Source organism: Salvelinus namaycush, chromosome 37, assembly GCF_016432855.1.
Source record: "Salvelinus namaycush isolate Seneca chromosome 37, SaNama_1.0, whole genome shotgun sequence".
Lineage (NCBI taxonomy): Eukaryota > Metazoa > Chordata > Actinopteri > Salmoniformes > Salmonidae > Salvelinus > Salvelinus namaycush.
In genome coordinates this window covers 11085155-11108718 of record NC_052343.1, presented here as the reverse complement: position 1 = coordinate 11108718, position 23564 = coordinate 11085155, and the positions used below count along the sequence as shown (strand labels likewise).

The 23564-nt window shown below is 41.7% G+C and overlaps 1 protein-coding gene across 1 annotated transcript; it reads left to right on the top strand.

Moving 5' to 3' along the window:
• The first annotated feature begins 8312 nt into the window (after positions 1-8312).
• Positions 8313-23116, top strand: LOC120031612 (retinoic acid receptor beta-like). The gene is made up of 8 exons (XM_038977416.1): positions 8313-8454; positions 11884-12032; positions 13707-13848; positions 15804-15970; positions 18128-18304; positions 19795-19999; positions 21792-21950; positions 22319-23116. Exons 1-8 carry the CDS (start codon positions 8313-8315, stop codon positions 22486-22488), a joined length of 1311 nt encoding a protein of 436 aa, XP_038833344.1. The 3' UTR covers positions 22489-23116.
• Positions 23117-23564: the final 448 nt, after the last annotated feature.

Sequence of the window (23564 nt, the reverse complement as noted above, 5' to 3'; positions counted from 1 at the left end):
ACCCTTTTTTCATGGTTGTTTATAGAACCTTTATGGAGAATGGTTCTTTATAGAACCTATCTCAAATTCAAAGGTTCTTTGTAGAACCATATAGGGTTTTTTATCCTAGTTTAATAGTCATATTATATTGTAAAAATTCTGTAGGTTTTAATATTGTGTTAATTAACAAGTTGAACCAGGTGTGCTAGCTCTGGAAAGGCTGCGGGTCCCTGAGGAGAGATTTGAGAACTACTGACTTAGTCAATCGTCACTGGACATAGCCATAGCACCGTCACTGGACATAGCACCGTCACTGGACATAGCACCGTCACTGGACATAGCCATAAATAACATGTACTAGCATAAAACAACAGATTAGATCAACTGGAATGAAGCTCAGTCACGATTGCACAAAAAGAGCTGTAAACAAACCACGCCCCAAAATATTTGAATGAGACGCTTCTGCATTTTAATTATCACTAAAAGAGGAAATAACCCTTCTCTGAAAAGCAAATAACCATTGAAGGGCTCAAAGGATTATTTGAGACCGTATGGTTCCACACAGAACCATCAACCGTTCCCAAAAAGCCCTTGAAGAACCCTAATTTTTTGGTGTGTACCTGTTTAATTATGCCCAGGAATTTTGCTTGCAACACAGGAGGTTGGTGGCACCTTAATTTGGGAGGACAGGCTCAAAGTAATGGCTGGAACGGAATTTATGGAATGGTATCGAACTCATCAAACAAATGGTTTCCATGTGTTTGATACCATTCCATTTACTCCATTCCAGTCATTATAATGAGCTGTCCTCCCTCCTGTGGTTTGCAGCTTTTCTACAGGAAAACATACATCACAAACAAGTGCTCCCTTTTCAGGGTTCATCCCAGCGCATGCCTTCCCTATGACTATTACTATGTGAACTTGCCCATGACCTAGGCCTAAGCACAGAGCTACTGCAGAGAGAAGTATATTGACCTGGCCCCCATAGACAACATGGAGGATATGACTACACCGAATAACATTACGGCTGATTATACTGACTTGGCATGGATAGGACTGTATGATAACATTACCAACTGGACATGATCATTGGCTAATAGCACTGATGAGAAAGATACAGGGTTTCAAAACTGATGGACTGGTCAACCGAATAATAAGCATAGCGATCAGCACTGTGTAACAATAGAGAGGAAAATGGGGATAGTAGAGACTGGAATGATGTGCCCTGTAGTGATCGAAAATCCTTTGTCTGCTATGATGGTAAGAGCCATACACAAACGGTTCCATCAAATCAACAGCAACTGCAGAATGGTTTCCACTATGGAAATTATACATTGTATTGGGACAAGATGGGATTGTGGTTGGGATTGAATGTCCTAGTGTGTCATTTAAGGAATTTCATTTTATTGTTCGTAAGAGTATAATGTTTATCTCATTGTATGCATAAAACAAGGTAAATGTGTGCAGAGGTTTGGTAACAAAATCAAAATATTAAATTGATGTGTGCAGTGGTTTCTCAAGTGTAATCTGCAAATTGTTGTTAACTTGTGTTTTGTTGCATTTAATAATTTGTGTATGTAATTATGTAGTTTTACAGCTGCTTTGAAGATACTCAGTATTTGGAGTTATTTTTATATATATTTTTTTAATGTTTTTGGTTCATTACAATGTTGGATAATGATAATACAGTTTAGCCATTTTCAATGAAACAATTGTGCCAGACACACTTTGTAAACATCCTTTGAATACTCTGCTCTGTGTCACATGACCCATGCTATAATCCATGCAACTCATCTATGTACTGGTGTAGGATCTTCATTTGATCACTCTTTTTCTTTCCTGCACCACAGGAAATGCAGATGGGCTTCATAATTTACATAAATTCACTGAAAACCTGCACTACCACACGGTTATATTAACAGTATTGCACTTTTCAGGTAGCTAATAACCTAACCACCCATCAACCAACTTTATGGACTAAACGTTCAAATCCTGTTGCTGCAGGATTGTTTTGCTGTGGCAATACTGGTCAAATTTAGATTCTACATCTGAATTAATTTTCTTAATTCCATATAGATTAGGGTTATGCTCCCAAAACAGAGACTGTATGGATGTTCTCAATCCCCATTGGCCACAGATGCCCCATTTTGAATAACCATGGCAACCATACATCAATCAAGAAGATGGTTTTCCTTTGTTCGCTTCTTAATAGGCCTGACACTATCCCTTTAGAAAATCAAACACCCCTTTAAAAAGAGTTTGATTGAACGTCGGCAGCTTTAAAGCCACTTTGTCCCTCTCATCCTGTTGCTGCTTGTGTAACAGCCCGTATAAAAGATATATAACTCCAATAAATAACGATTTAAAGATGAGATGAGCTGAGTGAGGGCTAACAACAGGCTGTAAACAGCTACAAAGCAAAGCTAATATTAAAGAAAATGTTGCCTTTACTCATAGTATCTCTTTTCCAATTCTTGCCTTTTTAAGGGTGGGGAGAAGAGTGTCATTCCTTCCAGAACTAAACTATAAGGATATTCCCCAGGGTTTGGAATGGGATGGGTGTAATGTAGTCTGATGTTGAACAGCAATAACATGCCAATATTTAGTCAATCATACTAAACTCAGCAAAAAAATAAATGTCCCTTTTTCAGGAGACTGTCTTTCAAAGATAATTCGTAAAAATCTAAATAAGTTTGCAGATCTTCATTGTAAAAGGTTTAAAAACAGTTTCCCATTGTCACGGCCGTTGTAAGGAGGAGACCAAGGTGCAGCGTGGGATGCGTACATTCTTCTTTATTTAAGAATGAACACTGAACAAACTAACAAAATAACAAAACGAACCGTGAAGCTAATATGAGTAGTGCAGACAGGCAACTAAACATAGAACAAGAACCCACAAACACCAAAGGGAAAATGGCTACCTAAATTTGATCCCCAATCAGAGACAACGATAAACAGCTGCCTCTGATTGGGAACCATATCAGGCCACCATAGACATACAAATCACATAGACCTACAAAACCTGAGAAAATACAAAAACTAACGTACCCACCCTAGTCACACCCTGACCTAACCAAAATATAAAGAAAACAGAGATATCTCAGGTCAGGGCGTGACACCCATGCTTGTTCAATGAACCATAAACAATTAATGAACATGCACCTGTGGAACGGTCGTTAAGACACTAACAGCTTACAGACGGTAGGCAATTAAGGTCACAGTTATGAAAACTTAGGACACTAAAGAGGCCTTTCTACTGACTCTGAAAAACACCAAAAGAAAGATGCCCAGGGTCCCTGCTCATCTGCGTGAACGTGCCTTAGGCATGCTGCAAGGAGGCATGAGGACTGCAGATGTGGCCAGGGCAATAAATTGCAATGTCCGTACTGTGAGACGCCTAAGACAGCGCTACAGGGAGACAGGACGGACAGCTGATCATCCTCGCAGTGGCAGACCATGTGTAACAACACCTGCACAGGATCGGTACATCCGAACATCACACCTGCGGGACAGTTACAGAATGGCAACAGCAACTGCCTGAGTTGCACCAGGAATGCACAATCCCTTCATCAGTGCTGAGACTGTCCTCAATAGGCTGAGAGAGGCTGGACTGGGTTTGTAGGTCTGTTGTAAGGCAGGTCCTCACCAGACATCACTGGCAACAACGTCGCCTATGGGCACAAACCCACCGTCGCTGGACCAGACAGGACTGGCAAAAAGTGCTCTTCACTGACAAGTCGCGGTTTTGTCTCACCAGAGGTGATGGTCGGATTTGCGTTTATCGTCGAAGGAATGAGCGTTACACCGAGGCCTGTACTCTAGAGCAGGATCAATTTGGAGGTGGAGGGTCCGTCATGGTCTGGGGCGGTGTGTCACAGCATCATCGGACTGAGCTTGTTGTCATTGCAGGCAATCTCAACGCTGTGCGTTACAGGGAAGACATCCTCCTCCCTCATGTGGTACCCTTCCTGCAGGCTCATCCTGACATGACCCTCCAGCATGACAGTGCCACCAGCCATACTGCTCGTTCTGTGCATGATTTCCTGTAAGACAGCAATGTCAGTGTTCTGCCATTGCCAGCGAAGGGATGGGATTGAGCACGTCTGAGACCTGTTGGATCGGATGGTGAGGGCTAGGGCCATTCTCCCCAGAAATGTCCGGGAACTTGCCTTGGTGGAAGAGTGGGGTAACATCTCACAGCAAGAATTGGCAAATCTGGTGCAGTCCATGAGGAGGAGATGCACTCCAGTACTTAACGCAGCTTGTGGCCACACCAGATACTGACTGTTACTTTTGATTTTGACTCCCCCCCTTTTCAGGGACACATTATTCAATTTCTGTTAGTCACATGTCTGTGGAACTTGTTCAGTTTATGTCTCAGTTGTTGAATCTTGTTATGTTCATACAAATATTTACACATGTTAAGTTTGCTTTTCTTTTTTTGCCGAGTTGAGTTCATTGATGATGTAGTTTATGTGGGTAATTGGAACAGATGTATTGGATAATGTGGGAAGAGAAAGAGGACAGTCACAGTTCATATACAGAACCTTATTTATTCACCAATAATTATTGATTCATCACAAATAAATGTACTGTGGTATCAATGTTTCACTGGGATCTGAGTAGCAATGGTGGAGGGTGCATTGTGACAATCTAACTATTGTCACAATCTAACTTAAGGTTGGGAAAGCTGCTTCTCATTTTAGGGCATCCTTATCTAATCAGTGCAGATTTGCTAGTAATCGGCACTAATGCACTCCTTTGAGATGAAATTTCACAGCTATTTCACATGCGTGGGAAGAGAGTGCTTATCTTGCTAGAAAGGAATGCTATTATTTATTTTACGCTCCTCCATTGGTAGATAACATGCCACAGAATCATATGGCATTTTAATATATAAAGTGATGAATAGATGAACAGACAGGCAGACACAGACTGACAGGTAGACTGAATGACCAACAGACCAACAGACAGGCAGACAGCAGGGCCTGTACCATGTCCGTGGTTCGGTGGCGCTGAAACATTTTTACAGAGAAAGAGAGTGAACGGGGATGTATCATGGAAATGTACCGATTGAAAGCGAGGGAGTACATACCAGCAGCATACCACCCTGCATCCCACTGCTGGTCTCTGAAGCTAAGCAGGTTCGGTCCTGAGTCTGTCTCTGGATGGGAGACCAGATGCTGCTGGAAGTGGTGTTGGAGGTCCAGTAGGGGGCCCTCTTACTTCTGGTCTAAGTAGATAATAAAAATAATATATGTTTTCTGCCCTACAAAGCAAAAAGGCAGTAACTGCTCATTGTGTGGAACTGAGAAAAATGGCTTTTATTTACCTTGGTTAAACAGTAACTTTATGCAGTTACTGCTAACATAAGCCCCATTTTCTCTAAAACACAATACAATATTGGCAGGATACTTGTCCACATGATTAAGCACGTATTTAATGTAGCAAAAATGACATTAACTCATTTTTGACCAAATGAGCAGTTACTTGCTTTTTGCTTGGTAGGGCAGTTTTATTGTCACATACAATATCAAAGATCAGTGAAGGGTACATTGCCCTGCATAGGGTGCCGTCTTTCAGATGTGACGTTAAAACGGGTGTCCCGACTCTCTGTTGTCACTAAAGATCCCATGGCACTTATTGTAAGAATTTGGGGTGTTAACCCCGGTGTCCTGGCTAAATTCCCAATCTGGTCCTCATACCAACATGGCCACCCAACCATCCCCAGCTTCCAATTGGCTCATTCATCCCCTCTCCTCCCCCTGTAACTCTTCCCCAGTTTTTTTCCCTTTTCAATGTAACCTTTATTTAACTAGGCAAGTCAGTTAAGAACAAATTCTTATTTACAATGATGGCCTACCTCGGCCAAACCCGATGACGCTATGCCAATTGTGCGCCGCCCTATGTGACTCCCAATCACGGCCGGATGTTTTACAGCCTGGATTCAAACCAGGGACTGTAGTGACACCTTTTGCGCTGAGATGCAGTGCCTTAGACCGCTGCGCCACTCGGGAGCCCAGTTGTTGCTGTAAAAGACAATATGTTCTCAGTCAATTTACCTGGTAAAATAAGGGGAAACTTGAAACTTCGAGAGAGAGAAAGAGAGATACTGTAAAGCGAAAGGGAGTGAGGCTGCCTGGGCTGGGTGGTGGGGGCCAGCAGGCTGCAGGAATGCTCTGCATGCCTGTCCTCTGAATGACCCCTCCTCCCTGGAGTGTGGGAGATACTGGGTAATTAGCCTCCTTTAACATTGGAGCTATGGTCCCGTGAATGGGGTTAGCAGTGGCATTGAGGAAACTATTAAGTGTATTTTCAGTGTAAAACACCCACATTCTAATATGTTTATATTTGTTCTCTCAGTCAACCCCCATCCGGTTTATATTCATTCCCAGTTGATATTTCTGAGTTAATCCCCCACTCCTCCTATTTTCTTTGGTTTCGTTTCCAGTTGATGTACGCTGCAGTTGGTGCTGTTATGTTGAAATTGCTCAGATTTTTTTCTCCCTTTTTCCCCCATCTTGATGGCCTAGTTTACTCTCCTGCACTAGATTTAATTATGGTGCTCTCTCTCAGTGAATTTGTCTTCCTTATGTCAGGAATGAGAAATGGAAGAAGACATGGATTAAGAAAAATGGAAGCTAAAGAGTATTGATTTTCCAGAGACATGGTAGTTTAGATAACAAAATGCCAATACTGTGACATCCTCCATATTAGTTTAATTTTCGACTCTTGTCATTTTATTGAATTCTGAGTGTCCTTTCAAAAGAGACAATTGAAGTGTCCTTTTCTGACAGTTACAGGTTCTGAATTTGCCTTAACCACCTTTTCGCTTACAAAACCACACATTCTCAGGGAAAATATATGCATAAAAACAACAACACAAATTAGCTTTAAAGTCACACACTGTGAGATGCATAATAATGTAATGGTGTGCCAAATGTGTGTAGTCTTTTTGGTTAGGAAAGGCAGTTGTACTACTCATTGAAGTATTTAACGTGCCATATCTGTTCTTTAAAATCAAGGGGTATACTTCTTCAGTTTAAATTACCGTAAATCTTACAGACTGGGGCTTTAAGGTTCCTTATCTGAGATTGCCTTGTAATTTTAAGTTTTACTTAAAGCAGAGGAATTTTACATATTTCAAATTAGAATCTACATACCTCTACTGACCTTTCCTTTCTATTTCAGTCCAACGCTATCTTTAGCTTAAAGCTCTATCGTTTTCTTATCATATGTTTTCTGCTGATGTGAGAGCATAGAGAGTAGCCTTTGAAATCTTTGTTATAACACTGTTCAATCTTTGAACTGCTTATCTATCTCACCCAGCCAAGATGTACACTTACAGAAACATTTAGTTAAATTTTTAAGTATAGATTACACAATTGGCTTTACTGTGGAAAAAGAGTAGGGCCTAGGTCATTAATATTAGGCCTACTTTCCAGATATGAAAGGCAGCCTAACTTCCACTTATTCACAGGCTGAGACTTAGATGATTGCACATGGTTGCTGGATAGCCTACATTTAGAAAAGTATGTTTTTGCAAGTATCTATTTTATATGATTCTGTTCTATTTCATTATATTCTATCGTGTCAGACTTCCCAAATACATGTCATTTCAATAGTCAGTAAAAAGTGTGAAATCAATGAAGAAAGTCAGAATCCTACAACTTCCTCGCACACTGTACCACCATTTGACCTAACATTCTACCCAAGCGTGCACAAAATATTGTCGTCCATCTCGTCTGGTGAGGGAATCCTTGTACTTGGTGATGTCAGACAGTGTTTGGGTCATTTGAAGGTTAGCGGTTGCCAAAAAGGTTCATGGAAAGTTCACCCGCATATATTAGGTAATTCAATCGCTCCCTGTGACATAACTAGTATGAAGTGGTTGTGTAGAGACAGCATAACCCATTCGTCAATAAATGGGAGCTACGAACTCCAAAACAAACTTTGTTATGTAAAATAGCCTACTATTCTGTTTTGTCGGGTTTTCACGAGGACTGACTATTTTGCTGTGCCCCCTGCGCGCGATGGACGCAAATATTTTTGAATTAATCCGTCGATGGAAATATTCTCTCGGCGCGGGCAATCAGCTGTAGATATTTTTGCATCGACTCAAATTAATAAAATATATTTTTGGTCAATTTCAAACTTTTAACAAAAATGTCCATCATACGCTTGACTGAGAGGGAAAACAGAATCCTACTTGGGCGTGCGAATTAAGGACAGTTGCATTCCATTTGTTCCATTTTTTCATTTCTTTAGATCCTGACGCATCTTGATAAGGACTCGGCCTTACACTAATGTTATAGAAAACCATGTTTGACTATATGGATTTTCTCGCAGTTGGTCCAGGGGAAACGCTAGACTTCTATACTGCAAGTCCAGCGTTTTTGCTCCAGGAACCATCTCAAACCTCATGCTTCACTGGACTAACAGAAACGGATTGGCAAATTCATCGGTTCGCGCAATGTAGGTGAAGCTTTATTTTTATTTGGTCTATTTGAGGATTTAAGTAATAATCCCTCAGTTGCCAACTGGTTTACTCTTTACTAAATCGAAATATTTGTTTGAAAGACTGAACGTGGGACTTGACATGATACATCCAGTTGTATCTTCTTCTTACACCTTTGATGCACTGTTTATAATATAGCCTATTCCTGCGTCAATTGTTCGTACATTGTAGCCTAAACTGTTCCCTGTGCAGTCCTGTATCATTGCATCTTTAATCCAAAGACAATGTAAACATATTTATTTAGGTCATGTTGTATGGAGGCTACCATCTTTTTTCCAGAGGCTGTAGTTCGATGGCATTTCTTCATATATCTTTCTGAATATGTAATTGATGGCATATCTAGTTCAAATGAACAAAAATGATACAATTATTTCAGATATAGGGCTTACATCAAATTCAATAGTAAAATCAAGCTTAAACAAAAAATAACACACAACAGCATTTATGTAGGCCTACACATGAAAGTTAAAGGTGCGGTCTGCAATATTTACAGATTTTTATGGTCATTTCAATTAACGATACCCATTGAATCTTGAAGAATAACTTATAAATGCCTAATGCGTTCAGTACAAGTGTATTACACCACTATAACCCAAAATATAAGGTTGCTTTTTTTACTCCATTTGTAAATAATGCCTTTGTAAACAATGTATAGTTCAAAATATGCTTCAAACTATAATGTTGATATAACTGTCAGTCCTTGCATCCATAGCTTCATTGATAATCGGAGAGTGGGTACATTTCTCCAGCCCAATCCCTCAGCTTTATAGCAAACCAAGTGACAGGGCTGCCATTTGGCTGAAAAAAGAATGACAGATTGTGGCTTTATAGCAAAGGAATAGGGTCAATATTGTTGTTATTTTACATATGCACATTGTTTGCTTTGTTGCAACCGATGATTGCATTAGTTTAATATTGGCAAGCCTACCTCCTAGTTTATGGAATGAATTCACCGTTGTGCAATCAATCAATATACTTACTTGTTATCCTAAATCAATAATTCATGGATTATTACAGTGAACCCATTGATAATGAATTGGCCATAAAATCTGCACTCTTATTTGACTTGTCACACCTCTGTTGTCACCTACTACATTCACTGTTCCTCTTTATTAAATGTTTTATTTAACCTTTATTTAACTAGGCAAGTCAGTTATTAAGAACAAATTCTTATTTACAATGACGGCCTACCCCCGCCAAACCCTAACCCGGACGACGCTGGGCCAATTGTGCGCCGCCCTATGGGACTCCCAATCACAGCCGGTTGTGATACAGCCTGGAATCAAACCAGGGTCTGTAGTGACTCCTCTAGCACTGAGAAGCAGTGCCTTAGACCGCTGCGCCACTCGGGAGCCCATTTCCTCAGCTAGTTGTTGATATTTACAGATCAGATTAGGAAGTCAAATTCCATTCAGATACCTTTGGTTTCCTCTATCTGATGGTTGATCTAGCTGTCTCTTTGGAGGTTTTAATTTATCCAACACCGGTGTGCTTCTGACAGTCAGTCTCAAGGGCTTCACAGGACATTATGTTCCATATATTTTCTGCGATTTCAAAGGCATTTCGAAGGCAGCACCAAAGCCTGTTACAACATTAGACCTTCTCTGGCAGCGCTCAGTGTTTGTAGTTGGAGCACCATCTCAGCCGAAGCACAGCCAATGTGGTCAGTGGTCAGGACGGTCACTGGGGGTCACCGAGGGTTCAGTGGACGGTCACCAACAGGAGGTCAGACGAGACCCAGACTGCTTGGCTTGTCTCACCCACAGCAAAGTAGTTGTTGGGAAACAATAATATATTTACCTCATTCATCACTTTGGCTATTATATGAGTACATTAATGTTGTATGGCCAGCGCTGATATCCTATTGACTATAATTATTGTTCCTGTTTACAAGTGTAATGTTAAGGGTGTTTGGATTTCACTGAGCAATTGGCCTACTCACAACACACAGACATTCCCTCACTACAGATTGCCTTTACTTTCAGCATCCAGCCCTAAAAGTCCCCCAAAAAGACCTCAGTGAGAGTGTGATAGCATTGTGATAGCGCGCAGAGAAAGTGACTTTCCTTTGACATAGTGGAAGCAGATCGTGGCACAAATCTTAAAACGTTACTCTTTACCAGTTTCTCTCTTAATAAATGTGGGTGAGCACCTCCCTCTCCCTCCAAACCACTTAGTCTAGCTTAATATTCCACTGCTTCATCAGTCAGTTGAGCTTGTGGCATGCTCCACCATTGTTTCGCAGTGGAGAGAATACTTGCTAATGGGTGTGTTCTCTTGTTTGACCCGGCGAGGGTAGGTTCAACTGGAGGCTGTGGGTTCAAGGGGATGGATATAAGGACATTTTCTATTTTTGTCCCCTCAATTTGGCTTTTATAGTGATCTGTCACTGATCTGGCACTATGTGCTTTTATGGTGGAGGTGATAAGAAGCCAGCAGGGATGCTTACCCTGTCACAGTGGGGGCTCTCTATAAAACTGAAGAGATGTCTTAAGAGTGTCTGCTGTCGTCATTTTCCCACAAAGTATGGCATTGGAATAGTATGACTGTATCTTGCCTCTTCTTCACCCTTGCACTCTCTGTGAAAAGGACGACACAGAAATCTGAAAAGAAAACCTGAACATTATCTCAGTCAGATATGCCTATCAACACATGGCCTCAACATGTCCTCGGGAACACAAGTGGACTTGGCACTGTGGGCTGACATGATCTGTGTTATCAGCTCAGCTACAGTAAATTTGTGAGTCGTTTTCCATAGAGATAGTTCTATTGCTGAGTTCCTCAGTACAATGTTTACCAGCCGTAGAAATTAGTATTTGTTCTCCGATAAAAGATGCCCAAGCACTTTTCTGTTATTTGTTTGGTTGAAAAAACAAAAAAATGGATTGAATGCTATGTTGCGTAGTCACTTTGCAGAATGTTTACTGACCATAGAAATAACTATTGCTCCTCGAATATAAAAGAGGAGGCCCAAAGACATATTCCAATTTGTTTGATATTTCAACAGTTTTTAGGGATTAAATACTGTTTTACTTCAACACGTTACTGTTTGAAGAACATTAAGCTGCATAAATTCGATGTATGACTGCATTTTCAACAGCTGAATTGGAATTTTCTCCGTCTCCCAGCTTTGTCCTAATATTACTTTCCTCTCCTCCTTGTCTCCACGGTAGAGATTTTTGTGGATTAAAGTGACAGTAAAACGATGAAAACTCAGTCACAGCTTATGATAGAAAGACAATAAGGAAAGGAGGCCATTTCAGAGTTTATGCAGTGGCAGCCCTCATCTCACTCCCAACACTCAGTGCCTGTCTTTCTTCCCAGCACCTCATCATCCCTCTCTCACTCTCTTCCTTTCTACCTCTATCCCTCCTGTGTGTCAGCAGCTGTGGAAACCCAGAGCTCCAGCTCAGAGGACCTGTTCGCCAGTCCTCTCTCACCTCCGCCCCCTCCTCGCACCTACAAACCCTGCTTCGTGTGCCAAGACAAGTCCTCGGGCTACCACTATGGCGTCAGTGCTTGTGAGGGCTGTAAGGTAAGGGACCAGACTGATCATGTACGTATCGCGAAAACCATCTGACTGCTCAAATTATGAATAATTCCACTTTTATTTCTTCAGCGTTTTCAACGTATTCAGCATGTTCATTTCTACTTTGGAGTTCAATCCCAGACCTAATTTACCTGTGATGTGGATATGTAATGCGAGAAACTGCAACAAACACCACACACACACACAATTCCCACTATTCTCTGGGGTTCTCAAATGTCCCCCCTCTATCATCCTTTGATGGTACATGGCAGTGAGCTATAGTGAGTAGGTGTTAACACAATTGTTCATGAAAGCTAGGCCGATTGGCCCTCCGCTCGAGCTGAATGCTCGGGCAACAGAAGGCTCCACAAAGAGAAGGTAAATAATTGATGGGCAGCACTGTGAACAAGACCAAGAGCATGGAGGAGACCCTGACTACAGATGACATTCTCTCCTCCTCATCTTTCAGAACAAGATGAAAGGCAATGATCCTAATTATAGATTAAGTGTGAGATCACATCTGTGTTAGAGATGAGAAGTGGCGTTAGTTACAGAGTTGTCTCGCTGACTGTTTAAATCAGAAAGTGAGCATGGAGCTTATCTCTCCTGCCCTGGAGGGGGACCTCGTATAAGGAGCTGCGTGAAAGAGATTTGTCGATTGTTCGTTTTCTCAACTGTAGCAGGTCGAAAGTGGAAATGGCATGCTTTAGAAATATCAGTTGGTGTCTGTTGATACACGTATTGGTCAGACCTGGCAGATCTATTTAGATGTTCAAAATAAAAATCTGATTTTTTTTTACTCCAAAAGAAATATAGCATATAAATCTATTTACATTTTTTATTTAACCTTTATTTCACTAGGCAAGTCAGTTAAGAACAGATTCTTATTTACAATGACTGCCTACCAAAAGGCAAAAACCCAACTTACAATACAACTATGTAACGTTACTCAACCTACTGTTTTTAACCCTAAAGAGTAGACTCAAGGCCACTAGGGACTGTTTGACTGCCGGGTTTACCCAGAGCAAACACTAGTATCACCCTTTAGTGATCACCCTGAATCTTTGCCCTGATAAACTGCTCATGTGTCGGGATACTATTGACTGACTATAAACAGGACGCTGCTTCAGACACAACACGTGTGGTGTTACCCAGCTACACCCTATACTATTGACTGACTATAAACAGGACGCTGCTTCAGACACAACACGTGTGGTGTTACCCAGCTACACCCTATACTATTGACGTGTTTCACAACATCATTCTGGTTGCATTTGGCCTGTTGTTTTTTATTTCTCTCATTTCATTGTGATTGTTTGATAACAGTCATTCATTATATATGAAGTATTTAAAAGTAGTTTTTTTTTTCTTTGCATATGGAAAACACATGTTGATGTTAAAGGGATACTTGGGGATTTTGGCAATGAGGCCCTTTAGCTACATCCCCGGAGTCAGATGAAATCGTGGATACCAAAATTCCGAAGTGTCCCTTTAAGGTCCTCATTTTAGAAGGATATATGTATTCAGAGGGTGATGTAATAACACTACTACGCCACCTCCAAAGACATTCGAGCTCCTTTCAGACGTCTATAGAATGTTAACTGCTGGTAGCTGAAAGTACAAGGGAGATGTCCTCTCTATTGAAAGCATATTATTATCCTTTCCGTTGGTGCCTCCCAGGGTTTCTTCCGTAGAAGTGTCCAGAAGAACATGGTTTACACGTGCCACCGGGACAGTAACTGCATCATCAATAAGATCACCAGGAACCGCTGTCAGTACTGCCGGCTACAGAGGTGCTTCGCCGCGGGCATGTCCAGGGAGTGTAAGTGTCAATAATATTTCAGAATGTCTCCACATTTTGGTGTGTTACAAAGTGGAATTAAAATTGATTGTGACAATATGTAACCTTCTGCATAGTGCAACTTTAATTGTCATTTTTTTGTCAAGGATCTACACAAAATAATGTGAAATGTCAAAGTGTAAGAGAAATTATACTTTTTTTTACTTAATGGAAAATAAAATACTAATATATATTGATGAGATAAGTATTCAACCCCCTGAGTCAATACATGTTAGAATCACCTTTGGCAGCGATTACAGTCTTTCTGTGTAATTTGACTTAAAATCGGCTTGAAAATCTATGGCAAGACTTGAAAATGTCTGTCTAGCAATGATCAACATCCAATTTGACAGAGCTTGAAGAATTTTTAAAAGAATAATGTACAAATATTGTACAATCCAGGTTTGCAAAGCTCTTAGAGACTGTTTTGGAATATTTTTATTCTGTACAGGTTTCCTTCTTTTCACTCTGTCATTTAGGTTAGTATTTTGGATTAACTACAATGTTGTTGATCCATCCTCAGTTTTCTCCTATCACAGCCTGTAATGGCGTGTGTGTAGGTGGCAGGGAAGTCAGGCGCAGGAGAATAGAACTTGGTATAAATGGAGTGGTTTAATAAACTTAACAAAACTACAAAACCAAAATTACAGAATAAATAAAAGTGGGTACAAGAACCCGTCATGCACCAACACATAATACACAAACGTACAAAAAACTATCTTCGAGAAGGACATGATGGGAAACAGAGGGTTAAATACACAACATGTAATTGATGGGATTGGAACCAGGTGTGAAGGAAGACAAGACAAAACCAATGGAAAATGAAAATGGATCAGTGATGGCTAGAAGATCGGTGACGTTGACCGCCGAACAAGGAGAGGGACCGACTTCGGCGGAAGTCGTGACAGCCATTTCACTCTGGAACTGGTCTCAAATCTCCATTAGCCTCATTGTGAAATCCCTGAGCGGTTTCCATCCTCTCCGTCAACGCTGTCAAGGACGCCTGTATCTTTGCAGTGACTGGGTGTATTGATTCATCCAAAGTGTAATGATTATTGCACGCAGAGTTAGTTTTAACTCAACAAAATGTGGAAAACGTCAAAGGGTGTGAATTGTTTCTGAAGGCACTGTACCTTCAAACCTGTCTAATCATGTCAATGCTTGCTGTCCGAACGTTTTCCAAGAACACTAATTCCACCTTCGCTGTCCAACACATGAAAGCACTTCAAACACCATTGCCCAGAAGGCGCACTGACCCAGATACAATCTCTGTTGTGGGTCGGGGGATGGTGTCATGGTGATGGATGCCTGCTATACTGAATGTCATTCATCTCTTCTACCCAGCATGTCAGCATTACATACATCCATCAACACACGTATCAGCCTTGTGGCCTTGTGGCTGGAATGTAACGGCTACTAATATTACTGTATCATTGTCTGCCGTTGTCACTGACTGGTATGTAATGCAGCCCAGAGTGAAGGTTATACACAATGATTGCAGGAAGTAGGGCAGACTAGAGTAGACTATCCATTGACTGCACAGATCTGAGGCATGTGTCTGTCTGAGGAGACCAGGTGCATAAGATGGATCTCTCCCTGAGATCCGGCTCAGTGAAATGAGTGGCCGGTGTTGAAAACCAATGGTTGAAGTACGTTGGCGTGATTTATAGATCAGTTGGAAGGTAACATGACTATTTTACATTACTTAGACACTCATTGGTAAATGTGCATGGCTTGTTTAGAAAAATATGGTCATTTAACAGACTCTTTACTGTTAACACCTACTATATATTCTGCAGGTGTTGCCCACAAGGGAAATCACACCAGAGGTATTGTGTTACAAGCACCATGATCCAACCAACTTAGCTATTGCAACAAATTCAATTTCAATTTTTTTCTTGAGTTAGCTCCGTTCATTTTTCATCCTCTCTTCCCAGCTGTCAGGAATGACCGGAGTAAGAGGAAGGAGAAGAAGGAGACTCCCAAGATGACCATCATCGAGACATATGAGCTGACAGCAGAACTGGGCTGTATAGTGGAGAAAATCTGTAGGGCTCATAGAGAGACCTTCCCTTCCCTCTGCCAGTTGGGCAAATACACTACAGTGAGTAACAGCCACTGCCATGTTAGCACTATAGATACAGTTGAAGTCGGAAGTTTACATACACTTAGGTTGGAGTCATTAAAACTCGTTTTTCTACCACTCCACAAATTTCTTGTTAACAAACTATAGTTTTGGCAATTTGGTTAGGACATCTACTTTGTGCATGACACAAGTCATTTTTCCAACAATTGTTTACAGACAGATTATTTCACTTATAATTCACTGTATCACAATTCCAGTGGGTCAGAAGTTTACATACATTAAGTTGACTGTGCTTTAAACAGCTTGGAAAATTCCAGAAAAAAATGTCATGGCTTTTGAAGCTTCTGATAGGCTAATTGACATAATTTGAGTCAATTGGAGGTGTACCTGTGGATGTATTTCAAGGCCCACATTCAAACGCAGTGCGTCTTTGCTTGACATCATGGGAAAATCAAAATAAATCAGCCAAGACCTCAGAATTTTTTTTGTAGACTTCCACAAGTTCATCCTTGGGAGCAATTTCCAAACACCTGAAGGTGCCACGTTCATCTGTACAAACAATAGCACGCAAGTATTAACACCATGGGACCACGCAGCCGTCATACCGCTCAGGAAGGAGATGCGTTCTGTCTCCTAGAGATGAACGTACTTTGGTGCGAAAAGTGCAAATCAATCCCAGAACAGCAGCAAAGGACCTTGTGAAGATGCTGGAGGAAACAGGTACAAAAGTATCTATATCCACAGTAAAACGAGTCCTATATCGACATAACCTGAAAGGCCGCTCAGCAAGGAAGAAGCCACTGCTCCAAAACCGCCATAAAAAAGCCAGACTACGGTTTGCAACTGCACATGGGGACAAAGATCGTACTTTTTGGAGAAATGTCCTCTGGTCTGATAAAACAAAAATAGAACTGTTTGGCCATAATGACCATCCTTATGTTTGGAGGAAAAAGAGGGAGGCTTGCAAGCCGAAGAACACCATCCCAACCGTGAAGCACGGGGGTGGCAGCATGTTGTAGGGGTGCTTTGCTGCTGGAGGGACTGGTGCACTTCACAAAATAGATGGCATTATGAGGAAAATTATATGGATATATTGTAGCAACATCTCAAGACATCAGTTAGAAAGTTAAAGCTTGGTCGCAAATGGGTCTTCCAAATGGACAATGACCCAAAGCATACTTCCAAAGTTGTGGCAAAATGGCTTAAGGACAACAAAGTCAAGGTATCGGAGTGGCCATCACAAAGCCCTGACCTCAATCCCATAGAAAATTTGTGGGCAGAACTGAAAAAGTGTGTGTGAGCAAGGAGGCCTACAAACCTGACTCAGTTACACCAGCTCTGTCAGGAGGAATGGGCCAAAATTTACCCAACTTACTGTGGGAATCTTGTGGAAGGCTACCCGAAACGTTTGACCCAAGTTAAACAATTTAAAGACAATGCTACCAAATACTAATTGAGTGTATGTAAACTTCTGGCCCACTGGGAATGTGATGAAAGAAATAAAAGCTGAAATAAATAGTTATCTCTACTATTATTTTGACATTTCACATTCTTAAAATATAGTGGTGAGCATAGCTGACCTAAAACAAGGAATTTTTACGAGGATTAAATGTCAGGAATTGTTTAAAAAAGTATTTGGCTAAGGTGTATGTAAACTTCTGACTTCAACTGTATATATTACATGTATCATGGATAGATTTCCATGTAATTCTGTGGGTAGGCCTGTCTCTGTTGAGGCTCAGAAACACTATCCCTGTACCATAATCTAGTCATCTATGGATCATACTGGTTGTATTGTTGAGATAATACTCAGAACTAATTGCTCTCGCTCTCGCTCTCGCTTTCTCTCTCTCTCTCTGTCTCTCTCCTCTCTCTCCTACTCTCTTGCTCTCTCTGTCTCTCTCTCCTACTCTCTCTCTCTCGCGCTCTCTCTCTCTGTCTCTCTCCTACTCTCTCTCTCGCTCTCTCTCTGTCTCTCTCTCCTACTCTCTCTCTCGCTCGCTCTCTCTCTCAATGTTTCAAGTAATTATCTTTTTTGTTTTCTCATGATTTTCTCTCTCTTCATCCCCATCCCTCTCTTTCCGCCCCCCATTCTCTCTCCCTCCATCTATCTATCCCCCCATTCTCTAATCTTTCTTTACCCCCCCCCCCCTCTCCATGTCCATGTATCTGTAGAACTCAAGCTCAGACACTAGGATCCAGTTGGACCTGGGGCTGTGGGATAAGTTCAGTGAGCTGGCCACCAAATGTATCATCAGGGTTGTGGAGTTTGCCAAACGGGTTCCTGGCTTCACCGGCCTGACTATAACTGACCAGATCACCCTCCTCAAAGCGGCCTGTCTGGACATTCTGGTGAGCTGTGTGTGTACGTCCACATCATCATCTCCAAAGCACATCTCACACCTCATCAACTGGCCTGTGTGCAGTTAGAAGGGTTCAGCCTCAGTGTGCTGTTTGGTGCAGACACTATGGATCTGCTGTTCCATTGTCTCAGCATACGTTTGTGCTGAAGACAGACACAGTGGTGGTGGGTTCAGACAGAGTGTTACCGCTGAAGGCATGTTTTATTCTCTTTCATCTCCCCATATCTTCTGGTTTTCATTGTCAACTCTGTGCTTCTCCAGCACCATCAAAGGTTGGTAGATTCTCACTAGCTGCACCATGGTGATTCACTCACGGCTCTATTTTCTCAATGGGAACTCTTTAATCTGAAATCAAAGCGTTATCATGTTTATTTTACATTACTGAGGTGGTTTCTAATGAGGCGTGCAGGGATAATTACTGTGCAGATTGATGGTGATTTAGGCCGTTTGTGAAACTTGACTCAGTGCCTTACTATGATGTAGCATTATTTAAGCTACAAATGTTTTTTTAAGGAGTTTTTAAGGAGTCTTCATCTATCTCTCTCTACCTGATCTGTCTATCTCTTTCTACCTGATCTATCTATCTTTCTCGATCTGTCTATCTCTTTCTCTATCTCTCTCGACCTGATCTATCTTTCTCTATCTCTCTACCTGATCTCTCTATCACTTTCTCTATCTCTCTCTACTTGATATGTCTGTCTGTCTCTCTCTCTATCTCTCTCAACCTGATCCTTCTATCTCTTTCTTTATCTCTCTCAACCTGATCCTTCTATCTCTTTCTCTATCTCTCTCTACCTGATCTTTCTTTCTCTTTATCTCTCTCTACCTGATCTGTCTATCTCTTTATCTCTCTCTACCTTATCTGTCTATCTCTACCTTATCTGTCTTTCTCTATCTCTCTCTACCTTATCTGTCTTTCTCTATCTCTCTCTACCTTATCTGTCTTTCTCTATCTCTCTCTACCTTATCTGTCTTTCTCTTTATCTCTCTCTACCTTATCTGTCTTTCTCTTTATCTCTCTCTACCTTATCTGTCTTTCTCTTTATTTCTCTCTACCTTATCTGTCTGTCTCTCTTTATCTCTCTACTTGATCTGTCTGTCTCTCTCTTTATCTCTCTCTACCTGATCTGTACATCTCTATATCTCGCTCTACCTGATCTGTCTTTCTCTTTATCTCTCTCTACCTGATCTGTCTTTCTCTTTATCTCTCTCTACCTGATCTGTTTATCTGTTTATCTCTCTCGACATGATCCCTCTATCTCTTTTTTCTTATGCAGACTCCATGTAGGTTTGTGTTTTACCTCTATACTTCTCTCTCTCTTTTTCTATTTGCCTGAACTGTCTTTCGTGTCTTTGAATTTTAATTTCCATCCCCCTCTTCTTGAAAATGCATCTCACATTGCCTTTTTCTATACTGACTATACTGTCCCTTTCTGTATGTCCTATACTACCCCTTATGTCCCCTTATGTCTACTGTAGATTCTGCGGATCTGTACGAGGTACACTCCTGACCAGGACACTATGACCTTCTCAGACGGGCTGACCTTGACCCGTACACAGATCCACAACGCTGGCTTTGGCCCGCTCACAGACCAGGTGTTCACCTTCGCCGGCCAGCTGCTGCCCTTGGAAATGGATGACACAGAAAGTGGCCTCCTCAGCGCCATCTGCCTGGTGTCTGGAGGTACTGCAACTATCCATAGCTTCAGTACAGGCAGAATGTTTTATATGGAACGTGAACTATCTTTTTTTTTGTTTTATGAATGGATTAACTTTTAGTACATTTATTTGAAACTATTTACTCCAATAAATTAACCTCACTGTCGATTTTGTGTATAGAAGTTTCTGTGGGTGTAGTTAAATTATACATATATCAAATCAAATCAAATGTTATTGGTCACATACACATGGTTAGCAGATGGTAATGTGAGTGTAGCGAAATGCTTGTGCTTCTAGTTCTGACCATGCAGTAATATCTAACAAGTAATCTAACAAATTCACAACAACTACCTAATACACACAAATGTAAAGGGATGAATATGTACATATAAATATATGTATGAGCGATGGCCGTGCGGCTTAGGCAAGATGCAGTAGATGGTATAGAATACAGTATATACATATGAGATGAGTAATGTAGGATATGAAGACATTATTAAAGTGCCGTTATTTAAAGTGACTAGTGATACCTTTATTAAATCCATTTATTTAAGTGGCCAGAGATTTGAGTCAGTATGTCGGCAGCAGCCTCTCTATCTTAGTGATGGCTGTTTAACAGTCTGATGGCCTTGAGAATGAAAGCTGTTTTTCAGTCTCTCGGTCCCGGCTTTGATGCACCTGTACTGACCTCGCCTTCTGGATGATAGCAGGGTGAACAGGCAGTGGCTCGGGTGGTGGTTGTCCTTGATGTTCTTTTTGGCCTTCCTGTGACATCGGGTGGTATAGGTGTCCTGGAGGGCAGGTAGTTTGCCCCCGGTGATGCGTTGTGCAGACCTCACTACCCTCTGGAGAGCCATGCGGTTGTGGGCGGTGCAGTTGCCGTACCAGGCGGTGATACAGCCCGACAGGATGCTCTCAATTGTGCATCTGTAAAAGTTTGTGAGTGTTTTAGGTGACAAGCCAAATTTCTTCTGCCTCCTGAGGTTGAAGAGGAGCTGTTGTTCTTCACCACGCTGTCTGTGTGGGTGGACCAATTAAGTTTCAGCTTCACTACTGTGCCGTCGATGTGGATGGGGGGGGTGCTCCCTCTGCTGTTTGCTGAAGTCCACGATCTCCTTTGTTTTTTTTATGTTGAGTGAGAGGTTATTTTCCTGACACCACACTCTCCGAGAGCCCTCACCTCCTCCCTGTAGGTCGTCTCGTCGTTGTTGGTAAACAAGCCTACCACTGTAATGTCGTCTGCAAACTTGATGATTGAGTTGGAAGCGTGCGTGGCCATGAACAGGGAGTACAGGAGAGGGCTGAGAACGCACCCTTGAGGCCCCAGTGTTGAGGATCAGCGGGGTGGAGATGTTTCCTACCTTCACCACCTGGGGGCGCCTGTCAGAAAGTCCAGGACCCAGTTGCACAGGGCGGGGTCGAGACCCAGGGGCTCGAGCTTAATGGCGAGTTTGGAGGGTACTATGGTGTTAAATGCTGAGCTGTAGTCAATGAACAGCATTCTTACATAGGTATTCCTCTGGGGATAGGGCAGTGTGATGGCGATTACGTTGTCTGTGGACCTATTGGGACGGTAAGCAAATTGGAGTGTGTCTAGGGTGTCAGGGAGGGTGGAGGTGATATGATCCTTGACTAGTCTCTCAAAGCGCTTCATGATGACAGAAGTGAGTGCAACGAGGCGATAGTCATTCAGTTCAGTTACCTTAGCTTCCTTGTGTTGGCTTTGTAGTGGAGTCACACAAACAAACTAGATATGAGCTGAATTAGCAGATGAATGATGTGTCGGTGTCACACTGACAATGTCTCTCCTGTGTCAGACCGCCAGGACCTGGAGGAGCCGTCGAAGGTGGAGGTCCTGCAAGAGCCCTTACTGGAGGCCTTGAAGATCTACTCCCGTAAACGCCGGCCCAGCATGCCCCTCATGTTCCCCAAGGTCCTCATGAAGATAACCGACCTGCGCAGCATCAGCGCCAAAGGTTAGAGGTCAACTCCCTATCGGCTATGACACTTACTTTGACCTTAGTCTGTTGGCTTGGCTTCATGACTGTTATAACCAGGTGTTATGGCATATTGTGATTTTACAACAGCAGTGCACATCCAACCACATCCAGGGCTAATTTAAGGATGTAGTGTAAAGAGAGAAGTAGAAAATCAGGGGTGACTTGTAGAAGTCGGTGTGGGCAACAAATCTAGTCAGTGTAAAAACCCTTTAAGACATGCTGGGTGGAGGTGGGTTAAATAGGAGAAAATAAAGGAAATCTGCCTCTGATGAGAGTGATATAGTTAAGAGACACTTCGACTACTCTATAAAGTGTCATTGACATTTTCCCTTCTAATTACACAGGAGCTGAGCGCGTGGTGACGTTGAAGATGGAGATCCCAGGTTCCATGCCTCCTCTTATCCAGGAGATGCTGGAGGAGATGGAGAACCTGGAGAAGCAGAAGCAGTCTGAGGAGCAGAGAGCAGACAAGAACATCACACCCACACACTCTCCATGTCCACACAGTACATAGACACTGGCCTGTTTGAAAAATATACCTCCAGTGGGATGTTCCGGGAAGGAAATGATGAGGATGGTCAAATGTGAACGATACCAGTGAAAACAGTGTATTCAGAGTTGAATATATAAAGGGAATTGTAAATAGAATCATGCTACAGTACTTAGTTGTGACGTACATACCGAGAGAAAAAGAGAATACTCATAACTGGACGTGACTGGAGCTATAACAGGACCGGCCTGTGTGTTGGTCAGTATCATAAGGTGCTTAGAAGATGGTTTAAATACATACAGTGCATTGCAGTACTAGAGAGTAGCTTAACATATTAACCTCACACAGAGAGCCTTTCTATACGGATGGGAGTGGAATTCATGTGAATTGTGAATGGACATTCCATTGTGGTGCGACACAGTGGCAAGGCATGACAATGTGCATGATATGGATTCAGTTTAACTCTCAAAAAGGATGCATTTACTGGGTGTGTGTAGGTCACAAATGTACGAGAGATTTTAAAACAGGTACCTACTCTAAAGTAAGGGGGTTCACATTTCCATTATTTAAAGTCTTGCATGATTGGCTTTGTTAAGTGCTATTACTCTCACCATGTCAACACGTATTCTACATACCATTGTATGGTTATGTTTATCCCTATGAACGGCATGGTGCATTTTTGTGATATTGATTATGATCATATTTCAGGTAGTTATTGGTCTATTAAAGTCTTGAAACTATATATACCCCGGGTGTGTCTGACTCATTTATTTTTTTATTTTGTATATCTTTACAGGAGCCAGTACTCCATACAAAGGTTGATACTGCCCCTTGTGGTCTTTGTAGAGAATTACACTCATTACTGTATAAACACAATAATGAGATGAAATATTCAAGAGTGGCTCAATAATCTAAAGCCAGACATACAAAACAGGATTCTCCACAGCAATAGATCTATTTCCCATGTCATGGAAATACATGCAAGAGTTTCTATTAACACACAGACCAGAGTACACGAATACCTGTCTGTTAAAAGTTAAACATAGGTAGAAAGTGCATCAATCTTCATCTGAGATTTCCTCAGAGCATAGCTGTTGAGA